Source organism: Brachionichthys hirsutus, chromosome 12 (assembly GCF_040956055.1).
Source record: "Brachionichthys hirsutus isolate HB-005 chromosome 12, CSIRO-AGI_Bhir_v1, whole genome shotgun sequence".
NCBI lineage: Eukaryota > Metazoa > Chordata > Actinopteri > Lophiiformes > Brachionichthyidae > Brachionichthys > Brachionichthys hirsutus.
Genome location: NC_090908.1, coordinates 10,165,353 through 10,188,601, shown reverse-complemented (window position 1 = coordinate 10,188,601; position 23,249 = coordinate 10,165,353). Strand labels below are relative to the sequence as shown.

Sequence of the window (23,249 nt, the reverse complement as noted above, 5' to 3'; positions counted from 1 at the left end):
GCCGTTGTGTAACTGGCTCAACCGCAGGGACGACTCCGTGTTCTTTTCTCAATGCAGAAACAGGTGGGACTGTGAGACGCCTTTAACGGTCTCTAACAATTGGGTAGCAAGTATTGGTGTTGCTTGTTCTTTCATAAGCGTAATAAAAAAGACTTAACAATCAGAGTATGAATCATGACCGACAGGCTGCTGCACGGGACATTTACTCCGGATTAAAGGATACACTTGTACATCTGAACTGGGTGCCAGATGAGAGGGTGCGGCTGCGGTCCAGACCAGAGCCGACCATTCTGAGTCCGTCTCGTGTCTTTGGAAGGCGCTCACTGGGGAAAATGTGAATCCCAACTACTGGTGAAAACTCTACACTAGTGCATTGTGTGTGTAGGGTTCACACAGGAAATGTGTGAAGGATGAGACATTAATAGAAATGTCAGATAAAGGTCATTATTGTGAGGTTGAGCGGCATTAAACACGTTATATTCTAACATAATGACAGCAATTATAAGTTCGAAAGATTTAGAATACGTTAAATGCATTTGCTACAGACTTGTGTTGGTCAAATAAGCAAATCAGCAAGTTGACCATTTGCGATTGACAAAGGGAGATGCATTTTGACATTTTTCTTTTTACATATTGTGTGTGTGTGTGTGGGGGGGGGGGCATTTTGGACTTTAATGGACATGACAGCTGGAGATATGACGTTGTGATGTCCGGCCGACCGGATGTGTTGAAGTTCACAGTGCAGTCTGAAAGGAGCAGGCAAGAGTTTTTTCCGCAACAATTTGGACTTTTTTTTCAGATTTTTCTGGCCGTTTCTGCAGCGTCTGAGTTTGGTTTAAAAGACCAAAGGCGGATTCTTTCTGTTAAAGCGATGCCAGGTCCATAACAACCATATGAAGACGCCCATATGAAACAGACGAGTCAGCGTTTGTCCCAGACTGTATGTTCGCAGTGTTTTCATCAACACCTTTTAACCATTTGACAACTATAACATAATACATGCATCCATCTGTTATTTTGAAGAACAACAAAGGAGCTTGGCTTCCCCGCTCCTGTCGGGGCTTGCATTTTTCATTTGAGATGCTTTAAATTTGTCACCACGGTCACCGAAACCGATGACCACTCACATTTCAATGTCCTTATCTACGTTTTCCCCTTCAGCATTTCATTCTGACTGAAATCAGCACATTTACATACAGGACTCCCGTCTGCCTTTCTGCCCCGTTAATTCAAATGCATGAGGGAGCAATGGCGTGACACTGGGGGCGATTTGAAGCTTTCGTTGCCTGTTGATTAAGGAACCCCCCCATCTTTTAGCATTTGCAAAGACTGTCAGCAGTTGGGTGATGAACTTTGCTAGAGTCATTTCCACTTTGAGGCCTCATTGCTCAGTGAGACTCAACTGCAGACATGGTCTTCTGAGTAATCGCCACCGTAAGGAGAATATGTGTGTAACGTGTCCCGCTCAGTTTTGGTCCAAAAAGAAGCTGCGAGACTTAAAAAAAAAAAAAAAAAAGAACCTCTGATTTCATGACATCACCACTCAGACATGAGAGGGCAGCGCCAGATGGAAGCAGCAAATGTCCATGTTGAGAATCCTACAACAAAGACACCATTTAATGTGAAACTTCTCACCCAGACTTTCAAGCACTGTCAAATAAAAAAAATCAGCTATGTGGACATGGATTTAAAACAAGAATCGCATGCTAACATGGCGACAAGATGATTGGTTGGCCAAAGCATTTCCTCCCTCACACACAAGACAATACAGATTTTGTCAAATGAACTCGAGTCCAAATCATTCTCGTCACTTTCACAGGCGTCCTCAAGTTGCCGCACTGCCATGAATCCAAATCCTCTTTCGCTCTGCAGTCTCTGTGATAGATAATCTCATTTTCCTGCCACCCAGAGAAGAGGGGCTGTTAGCACTGAATCGATGGTGATCCCGGCCGGTATACGCAACCAATAATTCCTGTCTGTCCAACTCAATGCCAAGAGCTGGCAGCAGGACTGCCAAGTCTTCTAAGCCTTTTACGGCTCCTCGGTGCTGACATCACAAAAAAAAAAAAAATGCTGTTTATGACAAAAAGTTGAGGCTTTAATAGTCAAAATGACAATTACTTTTATAGCTGTCATTTGTTTTATGCTTCTTGCCTTTGACAAGTGCAAGTGAGGTGGAAACCTGAAGGAGAAAGAAAGTTTCTCCACCTGGAGATAAAATACGGACCGACTTCGGTTTTGATGTAAGGCTGGCTGTCATTGGAAGAAGAAAGACGGAAAACAGCTTGGGTGTGTGCAGAGTTACAAAACCTCCGAGCCAGATGTGAGCAGATTGAGAGTCGAGATACACATGGAGTCTGTTAAGGCAGAGTATCCACAGGCAGACACAGAAATAACTGTGTGTGTGGGAGTTAACACTATAGGCCTACAGTTTTATTTTTTACAGCGTGCATTAAAACACATTTTTCAATTACGTAAGAAATATATATATATATATATATATATAAATTTGTTTAATTTAAGCCATTAATAATACCTTTTAAAAACTGCACAGGGCCTATTTTCTGGAGTTGTCAGTCAAACTTTACAAAACAGCGCAAAGAACAAATAAAGAGTCTCGCTGTATCACCTTTGAAAAGTGAAAACCTTTCACAAAGAGGTTTTATGGACCCTAACAGCACAAAGAGTCTGCCAGCCATGTGATGTGTTCTAAGCAGGGGGGGGCAGTGGGACACAGAGGTCATCCTGAAAACCCACATTTCCTGTGCCTTGAAGTGTTACTTTCTACCCCTCATAGAGGGGCCTCGGGTTTCTTTGCCCCGAGGCACCGCTCCTTTTTTGCTTGGGTCAATCTCTGTTGTCATTTCAATCGATATAACGATCCACACCTGAAGACGCATTGCATAAAACAATGAACTTTTGCTTTACATGTTTACAGCATTTCACGAAAATGTCAACTTATCAACGTGAGTTCCAGTTTGCAATCTTTTAAAATGGATTTAAAATAAATGTATGAATGCGGAACATTTTAAAACGCGAACAAAAGAGGCCTCAATGGGGTCAGGTCAGAACTTTAAGCAAATGTTGAGGTCGATAAACAATCAACTTCAGTGAAATTTGAGGCCTGACTATGAACTTTTGTCCAAACATTGCTGATTTTGGATACGCTGAGGAAAAGGAAGACTATGGATAGACTTGAAAGCTCAAATGAAGACGACTCGGGGGAAGTCCAGCGAGTTGCGATGGTTTTAGTCCTTTTACGGCACTGGACAATTGTCCTGTCAGGATATTTCAGTTTTAATAACCAGGACTGCATAATTTGTAGAAGCGAAACCACCAATTTGCTTAGATTTGAGATGTGTTTCCATTGTGCTGTTTCAAAAACAACAATTGAATCATCTTCTGAAAATCCACCTGTTTTGTGCACGTTTCCATGCAAGTTCGGGAAAAAAAAAGAAGAGATTTTACTCAGAGTACAACTCAAACAAGTACCGGTAGTTGTATGAATGGCTGCAAGTCTACACATTCCTGGGTGTCACCTGTCGTACGACTTTCCTTATTGTGATCCGCTTAGCGAAACGCGTCTCTTCCTCCGAGAAACCGTCGTTTGTGGAGACACACGGGAGCTGTTGTTTCAGGTTTGGAAACTTGAAGCAACCCCGGCAGAGATAATCATCTGTGGATCCCGCCATCGGCCGCACCCAGCCCCCCCCCCCCCCCCCGATACCCTCACCGCCACCATCTGCTACGGGGGTAGGGCTGTCTGTTTCCATAGTAACCGTATACCCCTCCTCCGTATAGGAACTGAGGTTTCTTTTGTGTGTCCCACGTGCTATCTCAGTGCATGCTCTTTGGAGATGCTGCTGCTGACGTCGTATCAGGTTCTGCGCTGATGGATTTCATTCACGATCACACAAACAAGATGACGTCCCGGATGAGGAGCTTTTTGGAATTATGGTACTGGGGGGGACTGGGGGGGGGGGGGGGGGGCAACAGCTGTAAACACCATCAGTCCCCCACCCACCCCACGCAAAAGAAGGTGACATTGCAAGATCACCCACCCCCTTTAAAACGCCTTGCACAATCAGCCCGTCCCCCCCAACCCCTTCAAACTGTCCCAAAAGTGGATGATAAACAGGAGTAAAAGTCTCAGGAAAGAGAAGAAGCATTCTGAGTGCACAGAAGCCCCCCCCCCCCCCACCACCACCACCCCCAACACACAGAGAGTTATTTGCCGAATGACTTCACACAAACACAGCAGCATAACTGTGATGACCCATGAGGTTGACTTTTACGAAGGCAATCATTTAAAGCGTTTTCGTCTCACCATGAAATCATGGTCAAGAACGAAAGTTTCGATTTACGGCATTCTCTGTGTTTGGAACAAGCGTCACGACAAGGAAGAGAACTCAGCTATAACGCTGGTAGATTTAAAAATACAGTTTTTTACTCTTGAGCAGTTTGCGGTCGTAGTAATTACAGTGACTTTCTTCGGTACGCACGGCACCGACAGCTCTGGATATTGCTCGCATATGAACGTAAAATGTGCCTACAGGCCTGTGTTGCATATTTAGTTTTATTCTGATGTGATTATGGGGGGCCTTTGTGAGATCACAACATTTCTCTATCCAGTCCAGCGTGTCTGAATCGGCTTATGTTTTGAGGTAAAGTTATTTTTGATCAGAGGCAGAACCTTATTAGGCAATATTTAGGATGCACAGACTTAAGCAACACAGATGGAAAGCATTAGTCTTTCTGGCTGGAAAATCGACTTCCCTGTTGTGCTTTGAATTTAAATGCGGGCTTAAGTTCACCGCTGCACTCCGATGACTTGTTTCTTATAGGTGTAGGTAGATTCTCTAGCTTTTTTCTTTGTTTTGATTGTGGATAGATATTTACATAAATATGAAAGTGTGACAACTGGCAGCCAGCCTGCAAATGAAAGGGATTCCTTTCTGACCTCCATAGTCGGCGTGGATTTTTTTTGCAACATCAGCTCGAACGGATGCTAAATTAATCTCGCACTAAAATGATTCGCTGAGCAGCAGCCCTTGCTTATTCTCTTTGGCGTGTTGGCAAGGAAACGACCCGAAGAATGCAAGCTAAAAGATTAAAAACAACAAGAGCTCGCAGCGAGCCTTAAAGAGATTACTATGACTGGAGCCGTGCGTTTATGCACCTTTGTCCTTCTGCAAAGATGGTGTTAATTTTGGAAGGAGGGTGATCCCTGCTGATTAATGCTCACATTGTGTGCTGCAAGGGAGCGTTGCATATAGGAGCACACCTTATATTAATGCAGCAGAAGCCATATTTTATCCATCCTCGTGGTCCACTCGTGATTTTCGGCTTCTTCTGCTGACAAAGGAGCGGAATGCGACTGCCTGAATGGGAACAACACGACTTTGGAACTGGAACTTGCACGAGCATTTAGGCTCCAAACCAGTTGTGGGATGACTCTTTCAACGTGTGTGTGTGTAACTAGAAAGCAAACATCACAAGGGGATGATTCACAGTGGGTCCGGTTCTGGAACAAACAAGAGCGTAGCCCTTTCTACCTCTTTGGAGATGTTGCGACATCGTAACTATGGGGCTGGTCGCTGCGAACGAAAACACGTCTGTTCGCAATAAGTCATGACGAGCAGCCAGTTCTGCATGACAGAAAGAGATCCGACTATGGGCGATAGAATAAAGCCGGCGACTCGATTCCCTCACCTTCATGGTCAAATCAGAAAACCTTAAACAGGCTCACTGAAATGCCACAACAAGAAATTCATGCTTCTGTGTCAACACGAGTAAGCAGATTGGAAGGGAACTGACAAATAGCCTCGGGTTTAAGCGTAAATCATCAACGTGTGTGTGTGTGTGTGGTGGGGGGGGGGTCCTAAAGATGAAATGTTCACCTTTTAAACTTCACCCAGCATCATCCGACATCAGGAATAACTGCTCAGAAAGCAAAAAAGCGACTTTGGCCAACGGTCTGAAGGGAACCAGGAGGCTCCTCCAGCTCCAGATTATCTCTGGACTGTGGTTCACCAGGGCACCCCCACAATGCACCCTTTAGAATAAAAGAATGCCTGTGGTTCACAATGGAGCTTCGCTGCTCCCTGAGAAGTGGGGGGGGGGGTCAGCATTCCTCCCCTGACCGCCTGTTTGCACCAGATATTAAAGAATAACTGCTGCTTGTAAAGATGTGCTTTCTCCTGCTACTGGGCTAGATGTATATATGTATATATATATATGTATATAAACGGGGGCTTGATCTGCGGCAGCCCATTCATAACAAGCAATGAGTGAGCGAGATATACGAGATATACGAGATCTGCTTTGTCTGCGTTTTTTTCTGAGGCGCGCAATGGAATCCTGCATTCGGGGAGATGAGGGGAGAGCACAGTGTGATCATTCAATGTGAGCAGCCACCCCAGGAGACTCATGCTGACTGGATGCCTGCAGTACTTAATCTGGGTAACCAGACGTCTCCCACGTGAGTCATTCCTCTGGAGAAAGTGCAGCGTAAGGCTGGAACTCCAACAGGCAACTCATTTTGATGGAGTGCGAGCCTCACGCCGTACTGCAGCTTGTAGCTTCTTCATTGCAGGTTTCAGAAAAAAAAACTGCACTGATGGGATTCGGCGACGCAAAGCCTTTAGCGCATGCAGGGACATGCGTCTTTTAAACTCTGACCCTGCTAATGAGAATACTACTGATGAGTGTGTGTGTGTGTGTGTGGGGGGGGTGCAGCTTCAAAGGGATGCTGTGATGAAAGGCACGTGCAACCGCTGCAAAAAAATAAATAAAGCAGCGGCGTGACGTGGAGGAAAGGCCCCCCCCGCCGATGGGCACCAGTCTGCAGCAGCAGGAAGACGTGTTCTGTGTTCTCTATCAGACACAAGGCTTCTGCTGCCTTGTTATCTCCACCGTCTGATCAAAGCAATGTGGGCAGACGCATCTGCAGGCTGCAGCACGAAGCATTTAGCGCTTGCAGCCCCCCCCCCCCATGGTGCATGGTGGTATTATGAGCAGCCTGTTTGTTGAGGCAGGGCTCACATCACAATCCAGATTGTTGGATTGCAATCATTTCCCCCCAGCGATCGATGTCCTAATATATCAGGTCACCAGTATTTCAGTAGTGCACATGTACAGTAAAAGCAACCCCCCCCCCCCCCAAAAAAAAACAACAACAACATAAAATACCCCTGATGCTTGTGAAACTTTATTACAGCACCGTTCTGTCTCTAGAACCAGACTTCTGTGTCAGCAGGTAAAAGTTCCTATTTGCACGTGCGGATGGATACAAAGACAGCGCCGATATAAAATGAGTTTATTCCAGTTCCTCACGTGTCGCTTCTTTTTTTTTTTTTGCTGTTCCCATTCTGCATTTTTAATACACTCAATATATATATTGAATTAATATTAATGAAACAGCTCCTGGCATTCAAACTGAAACAAGAGTTAGCAAAGTTATGCTAACTCTTCCTAGCTGCTCAGACTGATTATATTATTGTTATTATTTTTCTTTCTTTTTTTTTAAGCACGACACTTCCGGCCCAGGTTGGAGATTAAAAAAAAAAATATTTATTAAATATTATTTAACTGTAGTATTCAGACTCTAGGCGAAGTTATCTGAATGGCGAAGCGGGAGATTGCGTCAGGGAGCGGGGGGGGGGGGGCGTCGGTCGGTCGGCCGCCTCCCTCTCCTCCGCGCAGACAGGGGGGAGGAGAAACGGGAGGGGGGGGGAGAGACTAGTCTTTTGTCCTCACGCAGCGGTTCAGCTCAGAACCACCGACGACTCCTCGCAGGGAAGAGACGCCGGGACGGCTTGATGTTGGAGCGGGGGGGGGGCTTTCTGTTAAACGAGAGGAGACGAAGGAGAAGGCTCCCATTCTCAGAGACAGCTTTCCGGGAGCCGACGTGCGGAAGCGGAGGAATCCGAAATCACGACGTGGAAGGTAAGAATCGAGCCGCAGCATCACCGCGCACAGAGTTGGGAGGGGGGGCGCTTTAATGGCGCTTTAATGGCTCAACTTTAGACGTTTTGCTGTAACTTTTGAGCTCGCAGGGAGCGGGGGCCGTTTTCGGAAGAATAAGAAATGCCTCGCCGTGTTCGGGAAGGCAGGCTCGGAGGTGCTCAAGTTTACGCGCGGCGGCTGGCTGCGTTAATTAGACGATGGCGTTGCGCGGCTTTATTTTTCATGCTGCTATGCGGACTGTTCCGTTAATTTAATCCGCGTTTCTAGATTTTCTCGCCTGGATTTGGTGATGGAGGAACGCGGGGATTGGTTTCTCTTTTTTTTTTTTTATTCCCGTTTTTTTTTCTGCAGCTCTAAATCGCCGCCCCCCCCCCCCCGTCTGCAAAAGCAACACATTATGATGGATGGTTAACACGAAGTTGGACCACGGCTCACTTCTTTTATACGGGCTGTTTGTCTGCCATTGATTAATGCGCGTGGAGCCACGCGTAACGGCTCCGTGACGTCGTTCCACGAGGGTTTTTTTCTTCTTCCGACTTTTTTCTATGTGTTTTTTTTTATGTATTTCGTATTTATGTACTGCTTTGACGACATCCGGGGCCTAACCTACACTAGTTTGACTCTGAATAGTTCTGTTCTGGTTCTGTTAAGGCTGGGGGGGGGGGGGGGTTCTCTCTCTCTCTCTCTCTCTCTCATGGAGGACCTTAAGTAGCATCCCAGATGTGGGAACCACAAAAGGCCTCTCTGTTCTGCAGCCAGTGTCGAAACGCATGGAAGCAGTTTCCACGTGATAGAATTAGGTGAGAAGTACAGATCAACACGGGACCGTCACAAGGGCTGAAGCCCCCCCCCCCCCCCCCCCTCTTAAATAAAGTAATTTGTTATTTAGACACCCTGATTGGCTCCAGGAATAGACCTGGAGTTGTTTACCTCTGTTATTCTCATAAAAGCATTTTTTTTATTTTTTATTGGGACACACGGATTAGAATAAACGCTGAAATTTGCAGACAAATGTTTTTCACATTTTTTTTTTTTTTTTGACAATTAAATGGAATTTTCTACCCGTGCAGCTTGTTAAAAACGTTCCTGCTGGGAATACCGCCAACGCTCACGCCTCGCCGCTCGGTGCCGCTGGGTTAGCTCGCTGGAGACCCGGTTGCATGCCCCCCCCCCCCCCCATCATCATCATCATCATCCCCATGTCATCTCGCCTGCTGAAACAAAGCTTTATCTCAGGAATTCAGGGTATGCTCTTGTATTATCAGCCGAGCAGTAAGCCCAGCCGGGCCCGCTGGGTTCTGAGATGTTTCACCTCATAGCCGGACCGCGGGTTCCAAACGTAGCGGGGGGGGGGGGGGGGTTCAAATCAAACATTCTGACTGCTGGGATTGTAAATGCACCGTTGTGATGCCCCCCCGGGGCTAATCCCAACCGTCGAGCTACTTCACAAGCAGCGATGTGTTCTCTTGACTTTTCGTCCTTAACGTTCATTCATCCGGAGGAATGTCTGAATGCAAAGGTTCCATATTTCACGTCATTTTAAATACTTTGCGCGTTTTTTTTAAATCACTTTTTGTCGCCTTGAACACAACGGCAGCGTTTTGCTGCCTCAACAGTTTAAAATGTTTTGCTGCTTATTCTTCCAACGTTTTATTTGTTTTGAGTCTAGTTTCCACAAAGTCTAAATATGAACATGGAAGTCTTTTTTATTTTTTTTTACACACGCAAGAAAAAACACTTTTCCATTCCATCTTGAGCGAAACCGTTTTCACGCCAGCTGCCTTTTTAAACTTGGAACACTTCAAGTCCTTCCTCCTGTTGTTTGAGTGCGACTGCAGACGAAGAGTCAATGTTGATGGTAGTCGGTGCTCTTAATGATTCCCTTTAAAGAGTGATCAAGCGGCCGGTAATGACCGTAACCCCCCCCCCCCCCCCCCCCCCATCACTTTGAGTTGCACAATAGAAACTAGTGTTCCCTGCTCTGTTGATGTAATCCGGGCAGGTTTATCAAAACAACGCTCCCCAGTCACACCTTGGGAGTAACTGTCAAATATTCCTTCCCAGTAAATAAAAAAACTTCATCCTACCTGGATTCCAGAGCGGGGCTTTGGATTTGTCTCGTGCCGTATTGCTCGACATGCTCGTAAACAAAGATGTTAATTTGTGAGCTCTGCAGAGGTTTCAAACACTGCACGGGTAGACGAGGCGACTCGTGTTGAAGTTTTCCCGCTATGATTGCACCCCCCCCCCCCCCCCCCACAAATCTCAAAGCCAGTACCTGTTAGGTTCCTCGCATGTGCCGCACGGCAGAGAAAGCAAGGTGGCACACTCTTTAGCTACTCCCTTTCCCGGCTCATGGGGGGGGAAAACAAGACGTGATTTCGGTGTGAAAAATCATCAAAGAATTGGTTTTAAGAGCAGCCGAAAGTTGAATTCTGTGCAGCCCTGAAAGGAAATAGTTCTGTGGTCTCTGATAGTGTCTACTTAGTGCGTAGTTTACAGCAGAAGATAATTACTCAGAAGTTCGGTGGGTCACAGCGGGTGTGAAACCACAGCTTGTTGCCTCTTAAAGCTTTTTTCCTAGCCACCTTTTTCTGTTGCATGTAGTAGTAATCCTGTCGGATTGAACCACAACCACCAGCAAGTACATGTATTCAACCCAATGCATATGAAGATTGGTTTCTGGGCTGTTATGTATTTAATCTTGTATTTTTTTCATTAGAACTGACGCCCTGAACACGAACCTGCATCACGTTTTCAGTGTTTCAAACATGTTTTAACTTAAGACGATGACCTGGATGTGGTGAAATTCTATGAAATCAAATGTGTCAAGGGGTAGTTTGGGCTGTTTGCACATGTGAATCAAGAGCACCATCTTGTGGCTGATTTGCAGTAACGCATGAAATGTTCCATTTTATTCTTCTATAATCACAATTGATATATTTTCAGGTTTTGTTGCCTTTCATGCGGAGCGTTTGTGGTTTTAAGGTTCACCCCTAAATGAAATGTTTCTTTCCTTGCAGGTTGAGCGGTTTCCTGCGATTCCAGATTCAAAATGAGTTGGAGCTTCCTCACGCGTCTTTTGGACGAGATTTCCAATCACTCCACGTTTGTCGGCAAGATCTGGCTGACCCTCCTCATCGTCTTTCGCATCGTGCTGACGGCGGTCGGGGGCGAGTCGATATACTACGACGAACAGAGTAAATTCGTGTGCAACACGCAGCAGCCCGGCTGTGAAAACGTGTGCTACGACCGGTTCGCGCCGCTATCGCACATCCGCTTTTGGGTTTTCCAGGTGATTATGATCACCACCCCGACCATCATGTACCTCGGCTTCGCCATGCATAAGATAGCCCGCATGGAGGATGACGACTACCGGCCGCGGGGAAGAAAGAAGATGCCCATCGTGAGCCGCGGTGCCAACCGGGACTATGAGGAAGCGGAGGATAACGGGGAGGAAGACCCCATGATCCTGGAAGAGATAGAACCCGAGAAGGAAAAGGAGACCGTGGAGAAGCCGAGCAACAAGCACGATGGTCGCCGCCGCATCAAGCGCGACGGCTTGATGAAGGTCTACGTGTTTCAGCTGCTGTCTCGTGCCGTCTTCGAGGTCGGCTTCCTGTTTGGGCAGTACATTCTGTACGGGCTGGAAGTGAAACCGAGGTACGTGTGCGGACAGAATCCTTGCCCCCACACTGTGGACTGTTTTGTCTCGCGTCCCACGGAGAAGACCATCTTCCTGCTGATTATGTATGGAGTCAGCGCCCTGTGTCTGCTCTTCACCATGCTGGAAATCCTCCACCTCGGCATCAGTGGCGTCCGGGACTGTTTTTGCAGGCCGAGGCCTCGTCCTCCCACCCCCCGCCACTCGGCCATGGCCAGCCAGAGGTCTTCGATTTGCCGCCAGCCCTCTGCGCCGCCCGGGTACCACACGGCGCTGAAGAAAGACCCGTCGGGGAAAATGGCTTTCAGAGACAACCTGGGGGACTCTGGTCGCGAGTCGTTTGGGGACGAGGCGTCGTCCCGGGAGCTGGAGAGGCTCCGCCGCCACCTGAAACTGGCCCAGCAGCATCTGGATTTGGCTTATCAGAATGGGGAGAGCAGCCCGTCACGCAGCAGCAGCCCAGAGTCCAACGGAACCGCAGTCGAGCAGAACAGGCTGAACTTTGCCCAAGAGAAGAAGAGCAGCACATGCGATAAGGGTGAGACTTTCAACCTTTCGTAGATTCTGATCTGATTGAAGGCGGTAACGTCAAGCGTTGTGTGACAGTCGTCTTCGTCTCTGTTCACAGGTCTGCGTGCATGAGTGCGTAAACGGCCCGGGTGACGCGCGGTTTAGTCCCGCATCAGGAACTGAGAGAGGGAGTAAGGGAACAAAGTGCGAGTGTGTGTGTGTGTGTGTGCGCGCGGTATGAATTTTGCTTGAGGTGCATGAAGTCAGCCCCAAGCCCACCAGTGTTGTGGTCGAGCATCGAGTCGAACAAGGAAGACGGTGGTCGTCTCAACCCAGCAATAATGAAGACGGCGGCCAGTCAAAGGATCCAAAGTGCTAACAAGCTACCATCAGACAGCAAGAACGTTGTAACGTGTGCATCTCCCTCAGGGCAGCTATTCTCCGTGTTTCTGTTTATATTATAAGACTTAGAGCTAGTAGTCATTTTTTTATTTTTTATTTTTACGTTTGTTCTCTGTTGGAAGTTCAGTCAGTGCATCTCAAGTTTACCTTCGACCTTAACTGGAACTGTTTTATGGTGTTGTGTTGAGGTAAGGCCAATTGTGCAAAAAAAAAAATGTGTTTAAACTGTAAGAATGTTGAAACTTGGTGAGAGTGCGAGAGTCTTTGTGGATGCAAACAAAAGGTTGGCAAGGCACCGCTTGCAACAGAAAGGTACTGGACTTGCTGTCGTGCTGATGAAGTTGTGTTCTTTTTTTCATGCAAAGTTGTTTCATCGATTGATGTCGATGTTGGACCAGTCAACAGTCCCAAGCCCGGTTCCTTGATAAATGGAACACACTTGGGGTGCCTTTTGTCCAAAGGAATAAACAAACCTTGGGTAATGCTTGAAAACCATGTAACTCTTTATTGTTTTTTAATGTTCAAAAGTGTATTTGATACTGTTCTTTATTTTTTTTGAGTGGACTTGAGAGAAGTTCTGTCACCGTGGCTCGTTTTTTTGATTTTAAAGAATGCCTTTCACTGCTGTCTTAGCTCCCCGAAGCCCAAATCAATCCGGAATGGACCGTGCATTCTGAGAATATGTGGGTACAATTTGAGTTGGCGCTACAGTTTCTCTTTAATATTGTTTGAAATGCATCCCCTGCATCTGAGCTTATTATTTCAACCTGAAAGCGTAAGTTTAGTTTTCCCGTTGCTTCTGGATGTGGAGATATTTTTAACGCATTTTTGGATCACTGTTTTTTTACTGCTCCTGGGTCCTTTGAAGGGTTGCAGGCTGACGTAATTTCAAATGTGAATTCAATGCCTTGAATGCGCTCTAAGATGCCATATTTTGTATTCTGAATCACATCCGCAGTGCCGTCAAATATTGTCATCTCAAGTTATTTTTTGAGCAATGTTTTTCTACTTTTTCTACTTTTTTTGTATTGATAGATCTCTGTCGTTAGTTTAAAACAAATAAATTTGTTAAACAAATGCAAGGTCTCGAGTGATTAATCCGGTTTACATTCCTTGAAGTTGTGAGTTGAGTCCAGTTTATACTGGTTAAAGTGTGTAACTGTATGAGCAACATTTCATCCAGCGGGACCAAATCTGTTTAATTTATGGTAGATAATTTACTTACTGACCCCTAAAATGTAAACCAAAACTGCTGGACTCTCATCTGAAACTATTTTGTTGATCTTGAGTTTCATTCGTTGAGATGCAAAAGGACTTTGATGATTGAGCAGTGGTAAAAATAAGTTTAAAAAAGAAGCTTGCTCGAGCCATAGATCAACGTTGTCAGGTATTTACTGAGGCAACTGAATCCCGTTACAACCATTTACTGTTAGAACGTCCTCTGGAGGTTTATAACGTCGTCGTACTGCATTTTTCTGCCTTTGTGCGCCTTGAAGAAGCAGACAGTCGAACAAATGGCTCCAAGCACTGCGACAACCAGTAGAGCGAATGTGCTGTACAGTCCGGCCTCTGCGTCCTCAGTCGAGAGCGTCAATCCCAGGAAGCTGACCGAGTTTTGGGGTGTGGTCACTGTGGTGGGCTCAATTGTGGCTGTGGAAAAAGTTTGGTTATTGAAAATGTAACCCGTCGTTTTCACATCTAAAAAGTTAAAGGACAGGGTGAACTGGAGAACATTGATAATGCAGATTTTGGAGATCAGTGTCCTCACATCGATCAGTTGGCAGGTTTAAGAGTAACTCTGCATCAACTTACCTTCGGGATCTGGGTTCAAGCACTCGTGCAGTCCGGAGGAAGGGTCCGGGAATCCATTGCATTTGATGATGGTGGAATAGCGGGCAGCAGAAGTCTTGGCCACTCGAGGCAGGCTAGTGTCTGACTGGTTTACGTAGAAGAGGCCGAATCTCTCTGAAAAGCCGGTGGCCCACTCAAGGTTGTCCATCAGAGACCAAGCTGTGTAGCCACGGATATCCACGTCATCCAGCAGGTAAGCTGGGTGCGCAAAAAGAGCACCTTCAGGACTGAACATACTCGAGAACTAGAAGTATATTGGTTTGAAAATCACTTTTACTCACTGAATGCAGAATTAGTATGATTTGTTTTACTGCAGATACTTTATGAGTTACTGTGAAATTGCTTGTATCAAACAAAATGTATTAAAAATTAATTTTATATATACAGTATATATATATATATACTGAAAGTTGTGGTCGGATACCTTTCAGCGCCTGGTTGATGTATTGCTCATAGTAGTAGCTCCTGTGAATATCGTTTAGTTCGGTAGGTCCTCGCTCTGATATGCCATTTTCTGTGATGATCACAGGTGGATTTCCGTACTCTTCTTTAATGAAGTTTAATATCCTCCGGAATCCAAAAGGTGAGACCTTCAGCCAAGATGAGCCTGAATCCAGCCAGGTGCGATCAGCAATAATTCCAGCACCCCTGAATAGATCGAATGTGTGATATTATTTAGTTTCACAAAAGTTATGGTTCAGATGATGGACGCAGTCAATGTCAGGTAGAAACATAATCTTTAGTTAATGTTATACATACTGCAATGCACGCTTGCCTTTACTGCTTGATATTAGCGTCTTGTTCCAAGCTTACCTATCGGCGTCATAGTGCTGAAGGTTTTTATAATCCACAGGGAATGCGAGGACAGTGGTGTAATGGTTGAACCCAAAATAATCATGGGTACCCTTAATCCTCTTAATCTCATCTGGGGTGAACTCTGGTAACCTGAAGAGATTGCATTTACACATTAAAAGTTTCCTGATAAAACATAATTTCATTCCTTACTTATGACTTCACTTTTTATAGTACCGAGATTTTGGCAGGCCGGCAGCTAAGCTTCGCTTTCGAACGATCGTCTTCATCACATCGCTGTAGTCTCCATTAAACACGGGATGAGCAAACCAGCCAATGTAAAACTGCAAAAGGAGACATGCAACAGCTGTTAAGGACCTCACCTCATGTTGAAATGTGAGAGGAAGATCCCGACAGAAAAACATTCTGCAAAGTACAAGAGACGTGAAAGTACTTCCTGTTTCGCCAGTACCTGCACCACACGTTTAGCTGCATCAATGTCCTCTTGCTTATGGGGATTTCTAGGTTCTGACCAGTCAGAATTGATGGTGATTGAAATCATTCCTTTTTGTGATGCCCGGTACGTGTCATTGTAGAGATGCCAGGCCTCAGCATGAGCCTTGAGCAGGTTGTGACCCACGATGTACGGCAGAGTACCCGGTCTAAAACTGATGCCTATAAGAATAAAAGGAGTATTATAGTCACACCTGTTAGCTTCTTTCTCTTTTTACCTGGCGTAGTACAGGAAACCCCCTTCAAGGACCCACAAGGGTCTCTGGACCGCCCTTGGTGTGAGGTAGTTCATTATAAGTTCATACCTGGGGCAGCTGCTCCGTAGCCATGGCCTACATTGGCTATATTGTATGGCTCATTAATGGTGATCCAAAATTTCACTTTGGGGCCAAGATGTTTAAAAATAATATCAGCATATTCCCTGAAATTTTCAACAATGGTATCATTTTCCCAGCCCCCGTTATCCTGTAGAGCTTGTGGAAGATCCCAGTGGTAGAGAGTGATCTGACAGGAAAGGGAGAATCAGAGATAAAACTTTCAGAATTTACACATTTACAAGTTTCCATTGTAATTGTAATTCTTAAATGTAAAAGAGAACATACATGAGGTTGGATGTTTGCAGCAAGAAGTGCATCCACAAGTCTTTGGTAGTAGTTGAGTCCCGCCTCATTGATATGTCTTGTGGTGCCATCAGGAAGTACCCTTGGCCAGGATATGGAGAACCGATAATGGGTCACTTTAAGTTGCTGCAAGATAGCGACATCTTCTTCTACTTTGTGGTAACTGTCACAAGCTATGTCCCCGTTGTCATCATTGAAAACACGTAGAGGAGTGTGGGCGAACTTGTCCCAGATGCTGAGACCTTTTCCATCTGATCGCCATCCTCCTTCAATCTAGAGACAAAAACAGAGTGTGGGTTATTTGTGCATTTCAAGGATTCTGCCACGATGACACGGTCTCTTCTCAAGAGTTACCTGATAGGATGCTGTTGCAGTACTCCAAATGAAATCTTTACCAAAATGTCCATAAATTTGCTTTTCGTCTTCTGTTTTCGGGAAGCCATTGTTTTTTATGACCTGGGAATAGAAATGAGCCGAGTACTTGGGAGTCCTTGGTCGATTTCGGTTCGTGAAATCCACATGGTGTAATCCAAATCCAAGAGTGTACCCATTGAGCCACTCAAACGAATCCATGAGAGATGCCGCAATGAATCCTTTCACCTTGACCCCATCGAGATCAGAGGCTGTGTATTAAACGTCACACATTAACAAAAGTGTCAAATGAACATGGAAATCAATGATTCAGCAATCTAGTTATGCCTGTTTACCTTTTAAAGCCTCATTAATGTAAGTCTTGTAATAAAATACTCTGGCGGTATCATCCCAAGTTGTCTTAGCTTCTGTAGCCACTCCATTCTCAGTAATGTAAACATCTGGGTCGCCATACTCCTCTTTGATCCAGTTCAGGAGTCTTCTCAGACCCCAGGCGACCGCTCTCTGGTTGCTGATGGCAGTGGTCGGGGAATCTTTTTCCTCGGATTCAGACACATCTTGGTCATTCTCATAGGACGCAGGCTTTAGCCTCAATGTGGCATGCCGTGCAATCTTTGTGGTGTAGTGATTAACACAGAACATGTCAGCGGTCCCCTTGACGAAGCTCTTTTCTTCTTCGGTGAAGGAAGGCAGTCTTGTACTTGGAAGACGCTGAAGCTCACTTTTGTTTCCAACTTGCCACTTCATCGCATCGGGATAGTCACCATTCCTGAAAATAGGGTGTGCAAACCAGCCCAGCTGAAACTGCAGAGCACGGTCTGCAGCCACAACTTCGCGGGAAACATGGACATCTTTGGGCTCAATCCAGTCAGCATTGAGAGCAATAGACACCAGACCACCCTGTGACTTGCGGTACTTGTCATCATATGTGTGGTAAGCCGTGGCGTGTGCTTTTATGAGGTTGTGTGCAACTCTGTAGGGTGCAGTTCCTGGATCACGAACATTTGGTGGGATATGTCCGAGTCCATATCCTGACCATGCAATTGTGTGAGGCTGGTTGAAAGTCATCCAAAATTTCACTCTGTCTCCGAAGGTGTCAAAGCAGAAGTCACAAAATTCGTTGAAAATGTCTATCATGTCCACATTTTCCCAGCCAAGTTTTTGCAAAGCTTCCGGGAGGTCCCAATGGTAGAGCGTCACCATGGGAGTTATGTTATATGCTCTGAGGCCATCAATGAGTCGATTGTAGTAGTTAACGGCTACCTGGTTCAGAGAGGAGCGTCGGCCGTCTGGAAAAATCCTGGACCAGGACAGAGAGAATCTGTACGACTTCACCCTTAGTGCTCGAAGCATGTATAAGTCTTCTTCAATTCTGTGATAGCTATCACATGCCACATCTCCATTTGCACCAGCAGGAATACTGCCAGGTTTTTGTGTGAATGTGTCCCAAATGCTGGGTCCTTTCCCATCAACATTCCAACCACCTTCAATCTGGTAAGCCGAGGACGATACTCCCCAGCCGAATCCTTGTGGGAAAGTGCCGTAGTGGTAGAGTTTTCTCTGGAATTGTGACTGTGGTGAGAATTTCTCCCAGACCACCTTGGATTTAGAGGGAACCTCTGAGGGTTTTAAAGCTGCTCTACGGTGGGTTTGTTGCCTTTCTGGCCTTTCAAAGATATTCTGTTTGCGTGCAACTAATCCATTTCTTTTGATAACCAGAGAGTAGAAATACGCAGATTGCTTCGGGGTTCTTGGTCTATTTGCATCTTCAAAGTTGACATGGTGAAGACCGAATCTTTGGCTGTAGCCTTGCTTTCCCTCAAAGCCGTCCATCAGTGATGACGCCGTGAATCGCTGCACATCCAATCCATCCAACAATATTGCTACAAAACAGACATACACAAGAACAGATTCATGTTGACATTCTATCAGGATTGTGTACAGGATAGGTTGCAATGAGCAAAATGTAACCCTCAAAAAACGAACCTTTCAGAGCCTCATTTATGTAACTCCTCATGTAGTTGATTCTAGAGGTGTCATTAAGACTGTCGCCGCTGTATTCAGTGGGCATACCATTCCCAGTTATAAGGATCGGCACTTTGGTGGCATTCAAGTATTCTATGGAAATGTAGTTTAGAAGTCTCCTAAGACCCCAAGGTGTAGAATGGATCCAATCAGAAGCTGTGGAGGGCCACAAAGGGTCCGCCTGTGCCTTAAAGTCACCCACTCCCTGAGGGCCAGCAGCGCAGCCACCATCAAGGCTGTTCACCAACCGGGAGGTGTAGTGGTTTAATCCCAAAAAGTCAGCTGTTCCACGTATTCTTTGTCTCTCTTCCTTAGTGAAAACTGGAAGTCTTGCTGGCGGCTCAGAGATGGGGCACGCAATTATTTTCTCTTCTACCTTTGTCTTGAGTGTTACTGGATAATCTCCATCCACAAATATGGGATGAGCAAACCAGCCCAGCATGAACTGCAGGTAGCGATCCGCTGCTGCGATGTCTTCGGGTTTGGAAGGGTCAAATGGTTCAGCCCAGTCAGAGTTCAGTGCAATGCCGACCTTCCCTCCTTGTGTCTTCCTGTGCTTGTCATTGTAGACATGCCAGGCCTCTGCATGGGACTTCAGTATATTATGAGTGACCTGCAATACAGATTTAGATTAGTGTTTACATTGTAGATTGACTGTATTAGAAAGACAAGGATACTGTATGTTTATTATAGTATAACCATTGCCCTCACCTGATAGGAAGAAACCACATAGTCTTTTTCTCCAGGGGGATGCTCACCAGTACCATAGCCTGCATGGCTCACCACCCAGGGGCTACTGAATGTGTTCCAGGTCTTGACCCTGTCTCCAAACCTGGCGAAGCAGAAGTCTGCATAGTCCTTGAAGGCCTCAATAATGGAGGCATTGGTCCAGCCACCATTGTCCTGAAGTTCCTGGGGCAGATCCCAGTGGTAGAGAGTTGCAACAGGGTCTATGCCAGACTCAACAAGGGCATCGATCAGCTTGTCATAGTAGCGAGCACCTTTCTCTGATTGGCTGTCCAGGCGGCCAGAGGGGAAAATACGAGCCCATGAGATGGAAAACTGGTAGGTCTTGATGTGAAGGCCTCGCAGGAGGTAGGCATCATATTCCACCTTGTGGTAACTGTCACAAGCTAGATCAGCTGTCTGATTGGCGAAAGCTAGGCCATCATGTCCAAAACGGTCCCAGATGGTCTCCCCCTTCCCGTCTTCTGACCAGCCTCCTTCAACTTTGAAGGACTCACTGGAGGTGGCCCATTGGAAGTCATCAGGAAAGGAATCATTCAGGAAGGCATCTCGATCTGCTATTGTCTGGGCCCCAAACTTATCCCACACAATGTGGTAAGAGTTTTTTAATGCCGTCATCGTGTTAGACTCCGAAATGCCATGACTGTTGAAAAAGACAAATAGAGTTATGTAAATATACGTGAAGCAAACTTGAAAATATGAATGAAAATTAATTTCATTGAGGCTAACTCTTACAGCCTTGGGACATCCTGCATGTTCATCTTAGCCAACATTTCCATCATATCACTTCCCACAATATTCAGGTCTTTGTTGTTCAAAACTGTCATGAGCACAAACAAAGTTCCTCGGATCAGTTTATGATCAACGTTAATCAACATTTCTCACGTTACATTTCCTCGTTTAATGGCTGATTTCTTTACACAATAGGCATCAGCTGTAAAACACAATAATTAGCATTGTATGTATTAAAACTTCAGCAGCTGTGCGCTCCCCACACATGCTATTTCTTGCTAAACTTCACAGGACTGCATCAAAGATAATGTAGCGTCCGTCAGACGTAATTTATTGTCACATGTTAACACTCGCGATTATTGTCCTGTAAAGATTAAAGATACTGTGATTTACAGCTGAACAGCCTTGGCGCCTAGTCATAATCTCTTTGATGTGTCAAAACAAGTACTCATTTTGAAGTATGAGTTTGTCATAAGCGGGCGATTACAATTGCAAAACTAATTTCTTTGTGCCTTGTGCCCAGACTTTAGACAGTGACTGTAAGATGTCTATAATGATATTTACCCTGTAGGAAATCACCAAGGAGTTGGAATTCACTTTCAGGACAACTGTCACAAGTCAGCTTGTACAAAAGGAAAGGCAAATCCCCACAGAACACCTACAAGTACAGCATATAATGCTTGTGAGTCTGATGGTAAATACATATAGTGAAGTGCAAAGTAAACATCAACACCTTTTCACTCACCTGTAAGTTGTGCAGCTCCTTTGCAAAGTTTGATATATGAAGACAATCGTATTCGATCGTGACTGACAAGAAATCCATCTGTTCAAAAATGGTGAATATAGGAGAATATTTGATCACGCTTGTGCCATATTTTGCATTAAAGGACGAGGATAAGGAAGTCCATAAAACATTTTACTGGGCTGGAGATATACTTTGGAGCATGCTGAAATAGATATAGAAAATAAGTAACCACCACAATGGGGCATCTCGATAATCTTGGACAGTCATAAAATCATGGATAAAGAAACATTATTAATAAAACAACTGTGTGTGGGGGGTGCAGTCTGACATATCCGTGCTTTCTGTAGCCAGAATAAGGAAACATTCGGCACAGGCGGAAGCTTTTTATGAACAAACTGCATAATTCGGATTTATTATAATTTTGTTAAATCCAATCCAGCACAATGTAGATTTTTTAATAAAGATTATTTTAGTATTACGTTGCATGGCTTTATATGGCTGAGACAGCTGTAGTTACTTGGCTTTGAGGAATCTCCTTTAGCTAATGTGAATATTGTTTTTGTCTGCTTTTGCTGAAATGCTCAGATGACGATGCTCAAACTAGAGCTAGACCACTGAAAAAAACACTTTTATAAATATTTTCCAAAAATTGTCTCGAACGAAATTGCTATGCTTTGGATCAAAATTCACATTTTAACCACCAAACTCCGGTTTTATAGCTAAAGCATTTTCTTTTCTTTTTCGTTTTAAAATCCAGAAGAGAAACAGCCTGTGGTATAATGCAGCCTCAACGTACCAAATGTGCTTAAATGCATGTAGAATTCTAGACTGCCACAACAACAACAAGATAGTACAATGCTGAAAATGACAGAGCATTGCTTTTTACAAAGACGTAATCATTTCAGATGGTCTTCAGTTGAGAATCAAAGACCAACAACACCTGAATCTAACGCATCATCTGACAAAAGAGGAGGAAATATTCCGCTTACTGAAGTTGAGCTTTTGATTTGGGGAAGAAACGCAGCATCACTCGCTCTCAGGCCAATCGACAGACGTCTGCCTGTCAATACGAAAGTATAAATCCACTGTAAATGCACCTGTATAAGCCTGATTTAAACACAATGCTAACACATGGAACAGCTGATGAATATGTGTCAGATATGCTGCAGGGTCCTGGTATTTTACAAGCTACCGTTTACTCCAAAAAAAGAGAGAGGCATTTTAAATTGTTGATACATGTTTTAAAGTCTGAAGGTTTGTCTGAAAACGATATATATTCATACAGAAACGTACTTTCACTGATCTCACAATGACTGATATAATCTGTGTTATAAATCAGAAGGTGAAGGGCTTCACCTTTGAAAGTAGTCGCTATGAGCTCCTCCTAGAGTACCGTAATTTGTTTTTTGGTACGGAAATACGCTAAAAAATATTACATACTACTTCAAACATTCATTTACACGAGTTCATTCTTACCTTTGCCAGGAAACCGTTGATGGTAGAGCTGGTAAATGTGCTCATTGAGGTGGAGGATATTCTGCAAAGGCAGCCCGTCGTGAAGGACGTCGTCCAGGTCACTCAGTGTCAGCCACAACTGGGCCAGGGCTCCGAACTCCTGGAAGGCAAACTCGGCATACTCCTGAAACTTCTCCCCCACCTCCCGGCTTTCCCAGCCTCCATATTTTAATCTCAGAGCGTCTGGCACTGTGGATCCATGGAGGATGACCAGTGGTTGAAGGCCGACCTCCTGCAGTTGTTCCAGCAGCATCTGGTAACAGGCAACCACATCCTGCCGGGGCTGGCTGGAGAGGCCCGTCGGAAGGAGTCCAGACCAGGACAGTGGCAGTTTGAAATGCGTCACTCCTCTGCTCTGGAGGTACTGAAAGTGCTGTCTGGAGCCTGGAGGAACGGGTTGACTGCAGTCAAAGTCGTCACCCGCTGCCCCGCCTGGGCTTCCCCTCAGCTGCTTTGTCAGAGGGCCGGCAACAAGCATGAAGTCCTCCTGTCCCTTCGCCTCACTGCGAAGACAACCAAGAGACAGACACACGACCCACAGTAGATGCTTCATTGTGGCCCGAGAAGGATGGACTGATACCATCTATTGATAGCCAAGCTTTTTATTCTGGTGTTTGCTGATTGCGTTGTTACACAATTGTGATTGACGTTTCAACGTTTTATTGCAGCCATGCCATCGTGTCAGTAAGACTCTGGACTCACGAATGATAACTGCGCCCCTCTCACAAATGCTTTTTTTAAAACGTGCTTCCTTCTGAGGGTGCAGGTTTAGTACGAAAGGGGGAAAGACAGA

General features: G+C 45.3%; 2 protein-coding genes across 2 annotated transcripts; one reads left to right on the top strand and one right to left on the bottom strand.

Moving 5' to 3' along the window:
- The first annotated feature begins 7,795 nt into the window (after positions 1-7,795).
- gjc4b (gap junction protein gamma 4b) lies at positions 7,796-13,615 on the top strand. The gene is made up of 3 exons (XM_068745953.1): positions 7,796-7,947; positions 10,992-12,170; positions 12,261-13,615. Exons 2-3 carry the CDS (start codon positions 11,024-11,026, stop codon positions 12,272-12,274), a joined length of 1,161 nt encoding a protein of 386 aa, XP_068602054.1. The 5' UTR covers positions 7,796-7,947; positions 10,992-11,023; the 3' UTR covers positions 12,275-13,615.
- Positions 13,616-13,973: 358 nt separating this feature from the next.
- On the bottom strand, positions 13,974-23,009 carry LOC137902486 (lactase/phlorizin hydrolase-like). Its single transcript, XM_068746573.1, has 17 exons — positions 22,418-23,009; positions 21,931-22,001; positions 20,942-21,019; positions 20,761-20,854; positions 20,200-20,284; positions 19,429-20,107; positions 18,679-19,330; positions 17,028-18,575; positions 16,675-16,943; positions 16,303-16,593; positions 16,006-16,204; positions 15,660-15,862; positions 15,425-15,531; positions 15,209-15,340; positions 14,820-15,043; positions 14,357-14,593; positions 13,974-14,194 (listed from the first exon to the last, which is right to left on the bottom strand). The coding sequence occupies exons 1-17, from the start codon at positions 23,007-23,009 to the stop codon at positions 13,974-13,976; spliced, it is 5,682 nt and encodes a 1,893-aa protein (XP_068602674.1).
- Between the last annotated feature and the right edge of the window lie 240 nt (positions 23,010-23,249).

Bases quoted from the DNA above. Each gene is read 5' to 3' on its own strand.
- gjc4b (XM_068745953.1), top strand. From the start codon at position 11,024: ATGAGTTGGAGCTTCCTCACGCGTCTTTTGGACGAGATTTCCAATCAC.
- LOC137902486 (XM_068746573.1), bottom strand. From the start codon at position 23,009: ATGAAGCATCTACTGTGGGTCGTGTGTCTGTCTCTTGGTTGTCTTCGC. The intron at 20,108-20,199 runs GTAAGAGTTAGC...CTTTTTCAACAG, and splicing joins ATGCAGGATGTCCCAAGGCT to TCATGGCATTTCGGAGTCTA. The intron at 15,863-16,005 runs GTATGAACTTAT...TTATTCTTATAG, and splicing joins CTACGGAGCAGCTGCCCCAG to GCATCAGTTTTAGACCGGGT.